This window comes from Macrosteles quadrilineatus, unplaced genomic scaffold (genome assembly GCF_028750875.1).
Source record: "Macrosteles quadrilineatus isolate MER2022 unplaced genomic scaffold, UCM_ALF_1.0 Scaffold_1__1_contigs__length_201487025, whole genome shotgun sequence".
NCBI classification, from domain to species: Eukaryota; Metazoa; Arthropoda; class Insecta; order Hemiptera; family Cicadellidae; genus Macrosteles; species Macrosteles quadrilineatus.
The window spans coordinates 131,401,062-131,416,263 of record NW_026542594.1 but is presented as its reverse complement, the minus strand read 5'-3'; the positions used below and the strand labels follow the sequence as shown (position 1 = coordinate 131,416,263).

The 15,202-nt window shown below is 33.1% G+C and overlaps 1 protein-coding gene across 4 annotated transcripts in view; it reads left to right on the top strand.

The window, feature by feature from the left end:
• Positions 1 to 15,202, top strand: part of LOC128985063 (alpha-1,6-mannosyl-glycoprotein 2-beta-N-acetylglucosaminyltransferase-like) — a 99,930-nt gene that overhangs the window by 46,342 nt on the left and 38,386 nt on the right. For 2 of the 4 annotated variants that reach the window (XM_054404453.1, XM_054404459.1), the window contains exon 2: positions 13,954 to 14,195. In XM_054404453.1, coding sequence (XP_054260428.1) covers positions 13,954 to 14,195 — 242 coding nt within the window. Of the gene's footprint in view, positions 1 to 3,322; positions 3,838 to 6,229; positions 6,377 to 13,953; positions 14,196 to 15,202 lie in introns of those variants that run through there. The other 2 variants (XM_054404438.1, XM_054404445.1) reach the window with 2 other exon arrangements.

Below are 15,202 nucleotides of genomic sequence, written 5' to 3'. Positions count from 1 at the left end.
CATTTTCAAGAAATAAGTTTTTCTAACCAACTTTCTTTAAAACTTTTAAAATACAGAGTTATTACCGAGAAACGCTTTTTTCAAATAACGAGTTCTCAGGCAATTCAGAGCAAAACATATATTTATGAGTAGATAAACAGTGTACTCAATATGCAATTTCAGAATAAAATTATTTACAGTTTAGCGTTTTAAAATTACATCTCTAAGGTGGTCGCCTTCTGCTTGGATACAGTGTTGAAGGCGTTCCTTAAAACTTGCTACGGTTATTGCTAACATATCTCTAGGAATGGCATTTGATTTCCTGGTGAATGGCTTCTTTAATTTCCTGTATTGTTTTTGTGGTTTGTATATGTAAACTCTAGATTTCAAAAATCCCCATAGAAATAAATCTGGAATTGTAAGATCTGGTGAGCGAGAAGGCCAAGTGACATCACCAAAACGTGTGATAACTCTTGTAGGAAATGTTCGACGAAGGAATTCCATACTAATGCGAGCCGTGTTGCCCTATCTTGTTGGAACCATACATTACGTACCTATCTTTACATGTTGACGGCGCAGTTCTGGCAAGAAATATTCTTCCAACATTTCCAGGTACCGTTGTGCATTCACTGTCACTGCTCTGCCGTCGTTGTCTTCAAAAAAAGAAGGACCAATGATCCCCTTTTCACTAACCGCACACCACACAGTCACACATAAGCTATGAAGAGGTCTCTCAGCTACGTTTTGAGGATTTTATGCACACTAAAATCGTAAATTCTGTTTGTTGACTGCTCCGTCCACTTGGAAATGTGCTTCATAGGAATAACTGAATAAGGATAACTGCTTCGTCATTTTTGTCTAAAATTTCACTCATTGTGTTACAAAAATTTACACATTGCCTCTTATCTGCTTGACTCAATTGATGACATACTGGCAGCTTGAAAGGATGAAATTTAAGATCTTTGACCAAAGTCTTTCTCACAGTGGATGGGCAAAGTCCGAGAGCAGATACCCGCTTCCTAATTGAGCGGCTAGGACTCTGAACTGTTGAAAGGCGCACTTTTTCAACTGTCTCAGGGGTACTAACTGTCCTTGCCGGTCCAGGAGGTTTCTTCTTAAGCAAAGATCCAGTTGTGTTAACATTATGTATCCAACTCAATATCGTGTTACAATCAGGGATAGCACCATGCCGTCTAATGTTGAAATGGGCAGGAAAGTCTCGCTGAGTCTGAGTGACTGATTTACCATTTGTGTAATATCGTTGCATGACAAACGTACGATGCTCAAGGTTCCACATCTAGGCAACAATTGAAACTTGAAACTGCACACTTCCCCCTCCACAGCGCAACAACTTCCGGCCGTCACGGAATGATATTCCTTGTGTACTACGCAAGTCAAAAACATGCGTTTCCCAGTACCCTGTATTATTTGCAATTAAACATCCATGCCTTCAGTTGAATGTTTAACCTCAGTCAGATTGTAAAGAAGAGACAAAACAGTTTATGAAAATGTATTTGAAAAATTTTACGTTTTTGCCGACTGAGGTAGGTAAATCACTTTTTATAGTGTAGATATAAAGTCAGCAAATTTATTGTAAATTAGTAGTTCTATTCACCAAATAACTGTTCAAGAAACATAATCTTGTAAAGGTGGCTTCTGAATCAGGTTCAAATAGTGCTTAGACTTGCTGCTACAGGGAAGGTAGTGCAATGTGTTTTTAGGGAAATGTTAATGGCTCAGTCTAAAACGAATAAATTTGCCAAATTTGATGAAAGTATTTTATAAAAACATTGTTGTTTCTCTGTAACCATTAAACAAACAACAACTAATTACCCAATTTATCTCTAAACCATTTTTTACGGCCAAAAAACAAGCAATGTGTTTTAGTACAATAAAATTAATGGCTATGCAGACAATAAAAAAATATAAATTTAAAATTCCCATGTTTTTTAATGGAGAATAAGTAAATAGTGTTGCAGTTTGCTTGTTTATGGATATATTTTTATCAAACTTGGAAAATTTATTTATTTTAATTTTATTTATTTTATTAAGCTACGACCATTTTACAAAAAACTCAATCTATTAGCCTTTCCTGTTCCAGCGAACCTGTGTTCATTAAAATTAGTGTAATCTTACTAATACTGTATTATAAATGTGAAAGTTTGTGTGTTTGTTTGTTTGTTTGAAGTTCAATCACGCATAAACCACTGGACGGATTGGGCTGAAATTTGGCATGATGATAGCTCACATTCCCGATTAACATATAGGCATATTCTTATTTCAAAAATCCTTTCGGGCTCCGCCCCAGGGGCTCTGTAGTTCCCCATGTTAACCTTATGAGTATTCATATTTAAAGGAATTAAAGAATTCAGTCAGCTGTTTCAACTAAAAAAAGTTGGTTCTATTATATAAAAAAACATTAAAAAGTTATAAGATTTACCAACAGGGTGCAGCACTATATTTTTTTGCATTTATGTAAACAGCTAATTTGAACTAAGCAGCAACAAAAAACTGTGATACGCAATGAGAGCTGTCAAAGTAGGATTGTTTACAGTTATGTTTATGTCCTTAATGTCATGAATAATTTGTGATTTTTTGTGAATTCGTAATAATTTATTTTTATTTATTGTTTAGGTGAAGTGGTAGAACATTATGGCTATGGTAGATGTGTAATACCATAGTATACCGTCAATTTAAAGAAGCAAATTTTATCAAACTTTGTCCTTCCCCATTGCAAACGCAAAGCTTGAGTATAACTGCAATAAGCATTTTAAACTTATATGCCAACCTCGTACGAAAGGACGGGTACTCTGCTAGTCTATATATAAAGCCAAAAGTACCCATGAACTTTTGAGAAAACTACAAGTAACACCCCCATAAACCATATACTTAAAATGTTCGTCATGACGAGAAACCTTGCGCTAAACTATCCATTATTTCATAAATTTCCCTTTAAGGTCGTAATTCCTTTCTAAAGGGAACTTTCCATATACCTAATGTTAAAAATACTTCAGTTGTACTTATTTGTTTGTATTACTGTATTCTATTTTGTTTATTTCAGCTTAACTTAACCAATGAATAATTTTATTAAAAAGTCGAACGCGGTGAAGCCGGTGGAAACAGCTAGTTTAAATATAAACAATATTAAGGTAATATTTTACTGAAAATCAAACCAGGGTAAAGAAAATTTGCTTAGTCTGCAGGTTTGCTGCAGTGTGGGTCTATAAATCAAGTTTGGACAGAAACAGACAGTGCCTGGAAACTAATTTAGAATTGATAAGAAAACAAACAGTTGTATCAGTAGCTGTACATTATACTGTGCTGATGTGTACATATGCAACGTGGTCGTAGGCTCCGTGAGGAAGTCAGTGAATTTATCTGTTTGTACTGTAATTATCTTCCACTGTTTGCTTAATGCAGTTTTGTGTTTTCCTCAACTATATTAGGTCACTATTGTAGGTTTTCCTTCATTGCACTCCTCATGATTAAGAAACTTGGGTTTTTTTATAGTTTATTTTTTAAAGGACTTTAAAAAGTTTATTTTTAAAAAATCTTTAGGTCTACTTGTGAATAAGTGTATTGTGATCAAAAATGTGTCCTCAGTGTTGATTAACCATTATTTTGTTTAGTTTTTAATCCATCCCAACAATGACAAACTATTACAAGTACCTTCCAATGAAGAGTATAAGACGGTCAAAATTGGCTCTGAAAAAGAGACAAACTAGGCAATATCTCTTTGCTCTTTTACTTTTACTAGCACTAATTTTCATGTGTCTTTATGAGTTTTATTTCACTATAATGGAAAGAGCCAAAAATGGAGAGGCAGAGGCTAATATATTAGAAAGAATAGTTTGTCAGGTGAGTGAAGTTGGATTTTTCTTTTAAAAGGTTAGCAGATTATGATATCAACCATTTTTACATGGCCGCTTCACACATCAACATTATTACTTTTAATAAAAGATTATACCGGTACGCTCATAATTAGTTTCTCTTACGAACAAATACCAGATAGTTTAGACTTTTGTCCATTTTTAAAGTACTGATAAGATTTTATGTTTTTTTCACTCTTAAATTGGCAATAATTTTATGCAAAAAGTAAGAGCAGGGTTTCCCCAGAAGATTTAGGTTAAATAAAATTAGCATACCTTAATTGAGTCGGATATTTATTAGGACTATTATAGATAACCTGTTGCTCGAAACCGAGCAAAACTGCAGGCTGTATAATGAAAGAATAACCAGTAAAAAAATAAACAGCAAGACTTAATCAAAGAGTCACTCTAAAGTAATTTCTGACTGATTATAGAAATATGAAAAATATAATGTTGTAAAAAAATTATAACAGTAGTATATACAATATTTAAATATAGATCCGCTCTCTAATGCTTTGGCTATCTCTTATGTAATGTAGGCTGGTGTATTTCATTACACCAGATGAGTATTTAAAAATTCTATGAGAACAGATGTCAACCACACACTGTAAAGTGAGTTTTTCAGACTTTTTGTAGCAAGCTAAATCGCTCTCTTGACACCAACCAGTACGACACATACTATAGCATTGTTAAATTATTTGTACTACCTGTATGTTCTGTTTTTAGGCGTGTTTAAATTAGGGGCGCAAACGAAAGTCTCCGATTGGGAACATATGAGGGTAGGCAAGTGGATCTAACGACGGATCTAGAACGGATTCGCGTTTAAAATTATTAGTTTTTGGAAAAGACCTAAGATTTATTTGGCCAGGTGGTGCTCTGTTTTCAGCTTTAAAAATAGCTGCGACATTTATTTAAGTAGCATAAGTAAGCACATGAATCTCACTTGACTCCTCGGACCTCTCGTCCCTACACATTTCCGCCACAATTTTAAAAGATTAGGCAAATAAGTTGGCAATGTGACCCTATTCCCGCATATTTTTTCATGGCATTTTTTGTTTGAATTGTGTTTCAAGAGCTGTTGGGTTCCAGTGCCAACGTCGTACTCAACTATACATCTGTGCGGGTTCACGATGACCTTCTAAAGGAATTAGATGATTTACTCGGAGATAACATGTGTCATGGATCTTTAAATTGTAGATGCCCTGTGTGATCCTTTTATGTAAATGAGCTTCATAGAGCTGACCATGGCAAAGGCAAAATTGAATTATCCAAATAATTTCTAGATCTAAGCCTCGCAGTCCTGTTTTCAGATTGGGAGTTTCCAATTAGTTCCTGAAAGTATAGTGAATTCCGCAGATGAGGTAAACGGATCTTTCATTTATGGTAACAATGAGTGAAAATTGAACTGCTTCGGTCTTCTTTCCTTTGCTTAAAATGTAAGCAACCACAATGTAAACATTTAACGTTCATTTGTCTGAGGAGACTGTATCCTTCAAATGTTCCATTGGTAGGTTGATGCAAGTGACGGTCACATCCGCGTTCCCTCCAGTCACTTACAGCTCTTCATCTTACTGGTGGCTTAATTTTAAATTGAGATGAAATACGGAAGTTAAACAAACAACAGAAAACACTACAACGGAATTTTGATATACATTGTAAATTACGAGATACGGGAATGCAACGGGTGGGTGGGTATAACTGCACTGTGAATAATCACTTTCAAACATTCACTTATTCATCACACCGAACTGTAACCGAAACTACATGATAATTCAGTAAAATAAGAAGCAAGTTAGATGAATTCAAATATTAGGCCTACAAACAATTTGTTATCAAGCTTTGCTAGGAAACTATTTTATGAACCAGACTTATTAAACAGATGTTTAAATGGAAATATATATTTCGGCTTTGCTCTGGAAGTTTTAAGTCCTGCAGTCTGTGGTTAACCCTTAACCATTTCTTAAACTATTTCAAACTACGTCCATATGTTATTTGTAAACAAAGGGAAATGAGTTAGATCAAATGTCAACAGATAGCGCCGCCTTCCAAACTTTAGCCCTTAAGTGTACTTAAGTGGTGCCCTTTCTTAATATTCTGAGACGTATTTGCACATCTACGTGAAAATACTTTTAATTTTACACTTCAAACTTCAAAATCCATCAAGCGGTTATTGAGTTATGACTGTGAAAAGAAAACTGCTTGCATATTAATATATAGATTATAGATAATTAAACATCATTGTAAACTGAACCACTTTGAACTTCTACCATGGGAGTTCCAAACGTTGTCCATATTGATTCAACTATTAAAAGTTTGGTGTTCAACCAAATGACAAAAATCAATCGTAGTTATGAAACAGTTAGCTGAACTAATGGTTACAGGTATTCATGTTAAGTGTGTGTCCTAACAAAGAAGATGGGTCATCTACACAGCTCCGAAACAAAATAGAACAATTAAATAAAGAACAAAAAATTAGAAATTTTAGTGATCAAGAGCTAAAAGAACAAAGTACTGTTGTTGTAATCCAGGTTAGTAGATTAGCACTTAGAAAGATATTGAGATTTATTTAAGCATTAATTGATACCGTACACACTTTTGCAATGATCTAACAAAGTTTGTTTGTTTTTAGCAAATTTACCATTAATTGTTGGGAATAAGCTATTAAAGTAGGTCTCATAGTAAGACCTGGTCCCGAGGCCGTTTTACTTTGTAGTTTTTATGTACCCAGAGGCCAAAAACACCATCATCTGTTTATATTCATAAATATATATAAACTGCTAAGGCAGGAGTATTAGGTACTTAATAGATTCTTAAATATCTTTGCAGTGGTAATTGTTAAGTTATGTAGGGATATGTTTAGGAGTGGAGGAGATTACAGTAGAAACTCACTAATCGAACCTCGATAATTCAAAAACCTCTATAATTAGAAATGTTTGTCTGTTCCCCTCAGTATACCTCTAAAATTCAAAAAATAATATGACGATAATTCAAAGTGATTTTTACGCTTAATGCAGCTTTATAATTCGAATCTGCACATACTGGAGCCTCTACAATTCAAATTTTGTTGCTGTAATTCAAACTGTTACCTCCTAAATTCAAAGGTAGCCTCTACAATTCAAACTGTGTTACTGTAAGCCTCTGTAATTCGAATTCAGGAAAAAAAGTATGCCTGTTGAAACATGAACTGACGCTCTTCGATGTTTCCATGATGTGTTCATTAGTCTTCGTTCTCTCAAACTCTCTACACTTTAAACTGGGACCTCCATGATTTGAATTTTATTTATCTGACCTCTATAAATCAAACTCTCTACAGGGTGATTGATATAAGTGTGCCAGCCGTTTTATTCGAAAACTATAGGAGATATAAAAAAAAGTTAAATGGTAAGTGCCTTGTATTTTTTATTTAAAAAATTATAGTCAAGTCCAAAAAATTATTTTAGCCGCCATTTTTCTAATATGGCCGCCAACTTTGATTTTTCTTACGGAACACCCTGTATTTTATGATGTATTCTGGTAGAAAAAGTAATTTTAAGACGATTTTATTCTTGTCATTTTTTTCATAAACCTAACCGTTTCAAAGATAATAATGGTTTAATTTGTTAAATTTTGAATGGTTTTCGAACAAAACAGCTGGCATGCTTGCTTAGGCCTTTATCGAAACTCTTTCTCATGCAGAAATTTCAAAACTTTAACCATAATTATCTTTGAAACGGTTAGGTTTATGAAAAAAATCACAAGAATAAAATCGTCTTAAAATTACTTTTTCTACCAGAATACATCATACAATATAGGGTGTTCCGTAAGAAAAATCAAAGTTGGCGGCCATATTGGAAAAATGGCGGCTAAAATAATTTTTTTGACTTGACAACAATTTTTTAAATAAAAAATCCAAGGCACTTACCATTTAACTTTTTTTGATATCTCTTATAGTTTTCGAATAAAACGGCTGGCACACTTATATCAATCACCCTGTATATTTCAAACTTCCTATAATTCAAAATCATATGGTTTTTCCTCTGAAATTCAAATTAGGGAGGTTCTAATATTTGGATTAATAATACATCCTCTGGGTAAGGAGTAGCACAAATATATATTAAATACATGTGAATAAATATATTTAAAATCTATTTTATATATCTCAAGTGTGTATTAATGTCAATTTTATATAATATTTAAAATATAAAAAATATGTTTTTGAATCTATTAAATATTAAAAAAATATGTTCCAATAATATATTTTAGTGAATAATATTTAAATAAAAAATGTATTTAATATCACTTCCAAACATCCCATGGGGCCTAAACATAAAAATACAAAATAATAAAGATTTAGTATGAAATGAGCACAATTATCAGTTAAGTAAATTGATTAAATCAATTAAAATGAATTGAAACAAATAAAACAAAAACAAATTTTGAAAAAATTACTGGACAAAATTTTGTCGGCCCGGATGGGTCTCGAACCTGGGTCCTTCTCCTTATGAGCCTCTTACCTTACCTCTGAGCTATTTGTGACTGTTGACAGATTTAGTTTTCAAATGATGAAAGAGTGGCCGTCAGTTGCAATACTTGAAATATTTTTGATACCGGGACTACAGTATAATATGATTCTGTTTTGGCATCAAGTAGTTGAGTTAAATAGTGCTGTAGTGAATTGTGAGTAGTCTCCATGAATACAAATACAGTAAACTAGAAAAACTAATTTAAATACTATGACAAATATTATGTAATTTATGGCATATGTAAATCAAATAATTATTTTTAGAACGTCATATACAACCGTAATTAGTTTCTTAAAAGGTCGCCAGTCACTAGTACGGTACCCTTTTCTAGCCAATCATTCGAGATTTCTATGATCACATTCATTGTCACATATTGTATTTGCAATTAAAAAAATAAAACCCATCAACACTTTTTTTTTCGTTTGACCCACATGTAGCTGTCGATCATGTATACTGTCTCTTAACTATATGCGTAATTTTTTCTTTACGTGCATGATAGAGTGACACCATTCAGAGTTTGTATTATCATTTACTTAATTTTAATGCTTCCACAATAGCAATTATCATTCAAAAAATGCATGTATAAATTGATAGACACTATAAAAAACAAAAAGATGCCAATTATTTATTTGCTAATTATAATAGATTACAGGCTATGTATTCTACAAATATATTATTATTTTATTAATATAAATATCTGACAAGTTTCAAAATATACAGGGTTATTACAAATGATGTTCATGATTTCATACATACATGAAATATGGTTTTATTTGTTATACAAGGAAATAAAATGGATACAACTTTTGAAAAACTCAAAAAGTTTTGACACAGATACACAGAACTGTAAATGCTCGATACGGGAACCCCTTGTGGTACGATAATGCCAATTATGTAGTCAAGCTCTTGCTAGACTTTGAAAGGTGTGTCTAGGTTTATTGTTTCAATAGCATTGGTAATCCGTTGCTGGATCTTAAGTATGCTTGGGTGGTGTGTACGCCTTATCTTTGATGTATCCCCACAAGAAAAAAATCAGGGGGTGATGTATCTTGTAGGCCAGTTCAGGGGTGTGTCATTATTCGGACCACCGGGTTCGTTCCATATCTCAGGCAGCACATTGTTAAGTTCAGCCCTACTACAAGTAACATTCAAATGCAGCCATTTGTCTTAAATTTCAAGTGTCACTTGCCAATATAGTGGTTACTAGGAGGATAATCGTTAAACCTGGTTCTAAAGTGTCGTTGCACACTAATAACAGATTGGTTAATGTAATATTCCAACTGGCAAAAAGCTTTCCTGCCTTCAAATTCAGCCATTACACAACACTTACAACAATTGACTTGACAAACAGCTGATATGCACCCAAACCAATGTAAATGAAACTTTATGAGTTTTTCTTTCCAAAGGTACCAACTAAAATAGTCTTGAAACAAATTAACCCAGTAATATTTATAATCAAAATCAGGAACCAACATCATTTGTAATAACCCTGTATTTATAAATACTTTAAATATATAATATAGTTTCAAAAATATTTTATATATATATTTAAAATATTCTCAACACATAATTTTTTTAAATATTTATACATTTATACATATAAAATATGTATATTATAGATTCTATACTTATTTTATCAATATATATTATGAATCTATTTTATATATTCAAAACTTATATTTAATTTATATTTTGCATTGCTTTTTGGTAATATTTTAAATATATACTAGCTGAACCCGGCAGACGTTGTCTTGCCTTTGACTATTTATAATTTAAGTACCGTAACGTTTAATTGTCTTATTGTATATGAAGTGCTTATAACAAAATTAAAATACGTACGACAACTAATGAAACACATATAGTACAAAGGATAACCGATTCTTTATTATTGCTCTTATATTAATGTTAGTGGGTAGACAATATTAGACAATATAGTGCTGCACCCTGTTGGCAATCCTTGTAACTTTAATGCTATTGAACATCATAGAACAGAACCAACTTGTTTAATTGAAACAGCTATTAAGATTCATTAATTCCATTTCTCATAAGATTAACATGGGAAACTCCAGAGCCACTGGGGCGGAGCCGATTGGACGGATCACGAAATTGATGGTGTATAAACCTATTCCATGAAATTCTACACGTATGTACTAAGTTTCGTGGCAATAGGTTCAGCGGTGTCTGAGTTTATCACTGCCAAATATATATGTATACAGGGTGATCAACTCAAGGAGGCCACCATTGGGATATCGGAAACGGTAAGAATTAGAGAACACTTTAAATGGGGGACATTCCTTTATTTTTTGTGACAGTTAAAAATATGATTTTAGTTTTTCAAAATTCAGCCGCCATTTTCCAAAATGGCGGCCAACTTTGAAATTTCTTATGGAACACCCTGTATTTTATGTTTTCGGATAGAACATGCAATTTAAAAACTTTTTTATTCTTGAAATTTTTTCGATAAACCCACTCGTTTAGGAGTTACAGCCTATGGAAAAATTGCTTCCGGTGTACATTTTACATCATGTAGCTCCAAAAAAAAGTAGGTTTATAGCGAAAATGCGAGGAGAAAATAAGTCAAATAAGTCTTAAAATTGCATCCACATTCCAAAAAGTTCATAAAATTCGTTAAAAATATTAATTCTATTATATATATAAAAATGGCGGCCATTTTCCAAAATGGCGGCAAACTTGAAAAGTGGAAAACTGTGCATTTTATGGACTTTTTGGAATGTGGATGCAATTTTAAGACTTATTTGACTTGTTTTCTCCTCACATTTTCGCTATAAACCTGCTTTTTTGGAGCTACTTGATGTAAAATGTACACCGGAAGCAATTTTTCCATAGGCTGTAACTCCTAAACGAGTGGGTTTATCGAAAAAATGTCAAGAGTAAAAAAGTTTTTAAATTGCATGTTCTATCTGAAAACATGATAAAATGCAGGGTGTTCCATAAGAAATTCCAAAGTTGGCCGCCATTTTGGAAAATGGTGGCTGAATTTTGAAAAACTAAAATCATATTTTTAACTGTCACAAAAAATAAAGGAATGTCCCCCATTTAAAGTTTTCACTAATTCTTACCGTTTCCGATATCCCAATGGTGGCCTCCTTGAGTTGATCACCCTGTATATACAAACATCCTCTTTTATACTTGTAGATTTGAATATATCAAACTATTATTACAGATATATTATTTATATATTTTATTTGAGGTTCTATCAAATACAACTTTAAATATATAAAATACATATTTGTGCTACTAGGGGTGGTAAAGCGGTCATTACACACTTTCCATCAGACACAGATATAGACTATATAATATCCCGTGTGCGTAGACTGCGAGGAACCGAGTTTGTATTGAATAGAGACTATTCTTCGGAAGTGTGCCAAAAACCTTTGTGTCTCATGTGAGAAAGATCGGAGATAGGAAAGGTGGAGATGGCACGTTGGAAGATGGTTAGCTTCGGGCAGAGAAGGAAGATGGTGGGGCCAAGCTCCGTAGCATGTTTAACTTGAACCTAAGTGACTTTCATGCTAGGCAGAGTTCCCAACATCCCAAGGAGAGAAGCTTCACAGCGGATTCGACAAAGGCCGGCAGCAGTGACACTACACATAGGCAGGTGTGGCACCAACAGCGGCAGAGGTGGTGCGACCAAGTACTAAAGTACTAAAAACTTACAGTAAAAAACCGACTGTTCGAATTAATTGGGACCGGGATCAATTCAGATAATCTGAATAAATTTTATCAAAATATATCCATAAACAAAAAACAACATACCTATATAAAAATTTGAACGAATAGTGTTTTTAGGAACATCAAATGAAAAAGTAAGTTGTTCCCGGGTCAATGTCTTACCGTGTCTTAACGCTAACAGCTACTTCTCTATAGGAAACTCAACTGTTCTTTTTGGTCTTGCAAAAAAACACACCAGCTTAACTAAAGTTACCTCATGTACTGCAAGAAGTCAAGACAAACAACAATTTATCTTGACTTCTTGGAAGTTCAAAAATAAACGGGTTCATATTTCTCCACAGGGTCAAACAAGTTATTTAAGTTTATTTTAAAACGTTTTTATCAGCTCGCTTTCTTGTTCGGTACCTACAAATTTTGCAATCAATTTTATACTAACTCCCCGATGAGCTAGAGACTTGAAACTTGAAACATAGCTCACAAATGGATGACAATGCAATATTATATAATTTAATTTTCATATTTACCTTGGGCTACGCCCCATGGGCTTCAAAATTTTCCATGTTTATATTTTGAATGAATGTAAATATATCAATTAATTTAAGTCAGCTGTAAATACTTAAATTTGACAGTTTGAAGAGCAGAGGTTAAGAGGTACAGGTTCTGCTCTTGAGATATTCTAAAAATATAAAACAAGCATTTCAAAATAAAGATAAAACATAAGGTTTTCTGTATTAACAGACCATATAAAATAAATCATATTTACACATTAAAGATTAAAAAGTAGAAAATAACTTATAACTAAAAATACTGTTTTTTTAAATGCCACGTTTTCAAACGCACTAAAAAGTAGAAAATAATTTATAAATATGTTGAGAGAATAAATACTTGTAAGATTTAAAGCAAAAAACGTGTGGGCATGGAATAGATCAAATAGTTCAATAGGTATGAAGTTAATTGTAAATTAGCATGCACCCCACGTTTTTAATTTTAAACTGACAAGTATTAAATTCTCTCAACATATTTATAAATTATTTTCTACTTTTTAGTGCGTTTAAAAACGTGGCATTTAAAAAAAAGTATTTTTATTTATAAATTATTTTACTTTATTTAAGTTAGTCTGGTGTTCACAAAGAAGAAAACAAAGAAGAATATTGAAGTAAAAACATTTAAAAAAATAACTATAAGCTACATTCTATTATTTACATTGTTTTCTGAGACACTGGTAACACTATTAGAGGGTTCTACTCGGTCAATTGAAGATGGCGGCTAAACATGCTAATGTTTCTAAACATGTCTCTACGGTACAAGCTCTCAACACTCTAAAACTTATCTGTTTCCAATGGTTTTGTGCTATTAACATATCAGAGCTTGCCACGGGATAGGTGGGGCCTATTTAATGTTTAACTATTATTTAGAAGATAAAACCACATGTGAAAAAGACTAATTTACGGATTTTCAAAATGATTTTGTAAATACTTAAAGAAACAACTACGAAGTTTCAGTTCATCCAGGGCATAGTTTGGATCTTTGTGAATATTTTACAGTTCATTTCAACTACTTTAATAATGCCACGAGGTTCTTTTAGTAGGACATTGTTTACGTGTTAACCAGCTGGCAGGTGGAACCCTCTTAACACCAGGGCTTGAATAATTAATAAACTTATGTTGGTGATTAACAGACCAGCTGGGATGAAGTACTCTTTGCTGAGCTGCAGATAGGTTATAAACTCTATTCTGTAAAATACCCATACGGTACTCATGTTTTTTTTAACTTTTTTACATGGTAATTCATAATGTGCACTTTTGATGGTGAAATGGCACTTAAAAAATCTTGTAAATTCTTGCCTTCTATTTTACATAAATATTGTACAGTTATGGATTGCCTAGTTTGTTCTTGTACATTTTTTGCAGGTTCACAGGCAAATTGAATATTTGAAAGAGCTCATCTCTTCTCTCTCAGATGTTCCTGATGCAGATTCAATGTTTTTAATATTTAGTCATGACTACTACAGTGAAGATATCAATCAATTGGTTCATTCGATTGATTTTGCTCCAGTGCTGCAAGTATTTTTTCCTTTCAGTTCTCAACTTTATCCAAACGAATTCCCTGGGAATAGCCCAGATGATTGCCCTTGGAACCTGGAAGTTGCAGAGTAAGTGTGTATGTCTAACCAAATAAAACTATAATTTGTAAAGTATCTTGCAGCTATGTTAATGGCTATAATTTTAAAAGGAAAAAAATTCCAAATGGAGTCTTTTACAGTGTTAAATTTACACTGTGGAACTCAAGAACACTTGATTAACTTTTAAAACAGAAACATCCGGTGTTCACAAAAAAGGAAACAAAGAAGAAGATAGAAGTCAAAACATTTCCATTTCCAAATTACTTTGCGATTGTAGTAAGATCATTTATGGTCTGACAATTTTCTACCCGTTTTACAGATATTTGTTTTTTGTTTTATCTCTATAAAACAGATTGAAATATGCAACAATGCTTGGTATTTTACTTTGAAACCCCATCAGTAATGTAACTGGCATCAAGGGTGTCCATGTTTGGTGGCAAGGGAAGGGGACCACGGCCCTCTATCTACAAGAAAAATAGAAAATTGAATGCATCATGTGTAGAAAATGTATTTTTTTAAATTATCAAATCATTTGGTAAATAACCTCTCCAACAGGGTTCAAACTAGAGTATTTTTAGAGTCATTAAGACTACATATATCTTTTTCAGAGTATAAAAATTAAAATGTAATATATTCACCTCCCCCCTCATTCAGGCCCGTTTTTGACCCTGTCAGCGCCCTAGGCACAACTAATAGTAGCGCCCCTTTGCAATATATATATAAGGGTGTCCACCGACCGGGAAATCCGGGAATAATGCTGGAATTTTATAAACCGGGAATTATGAGTGAATTTTGTATTTCTACCTGGAGTTTTCAAATTACCGTGATCGCGCATGACAACAGTTTCCGTGGACGCGGGAGACGATAATAATGTCTACACTCGGCCGCGAGATATTCAGAATATTGCCACGATCACGGAAGATGATGATAATGTCCACACGACCGCGCGAAATAGCAAGAATTTTACCGCGATCGCGGAAAACGATGATGATTTCCACACAACTACGGAACATGATTAACATTTTGATACACGACCG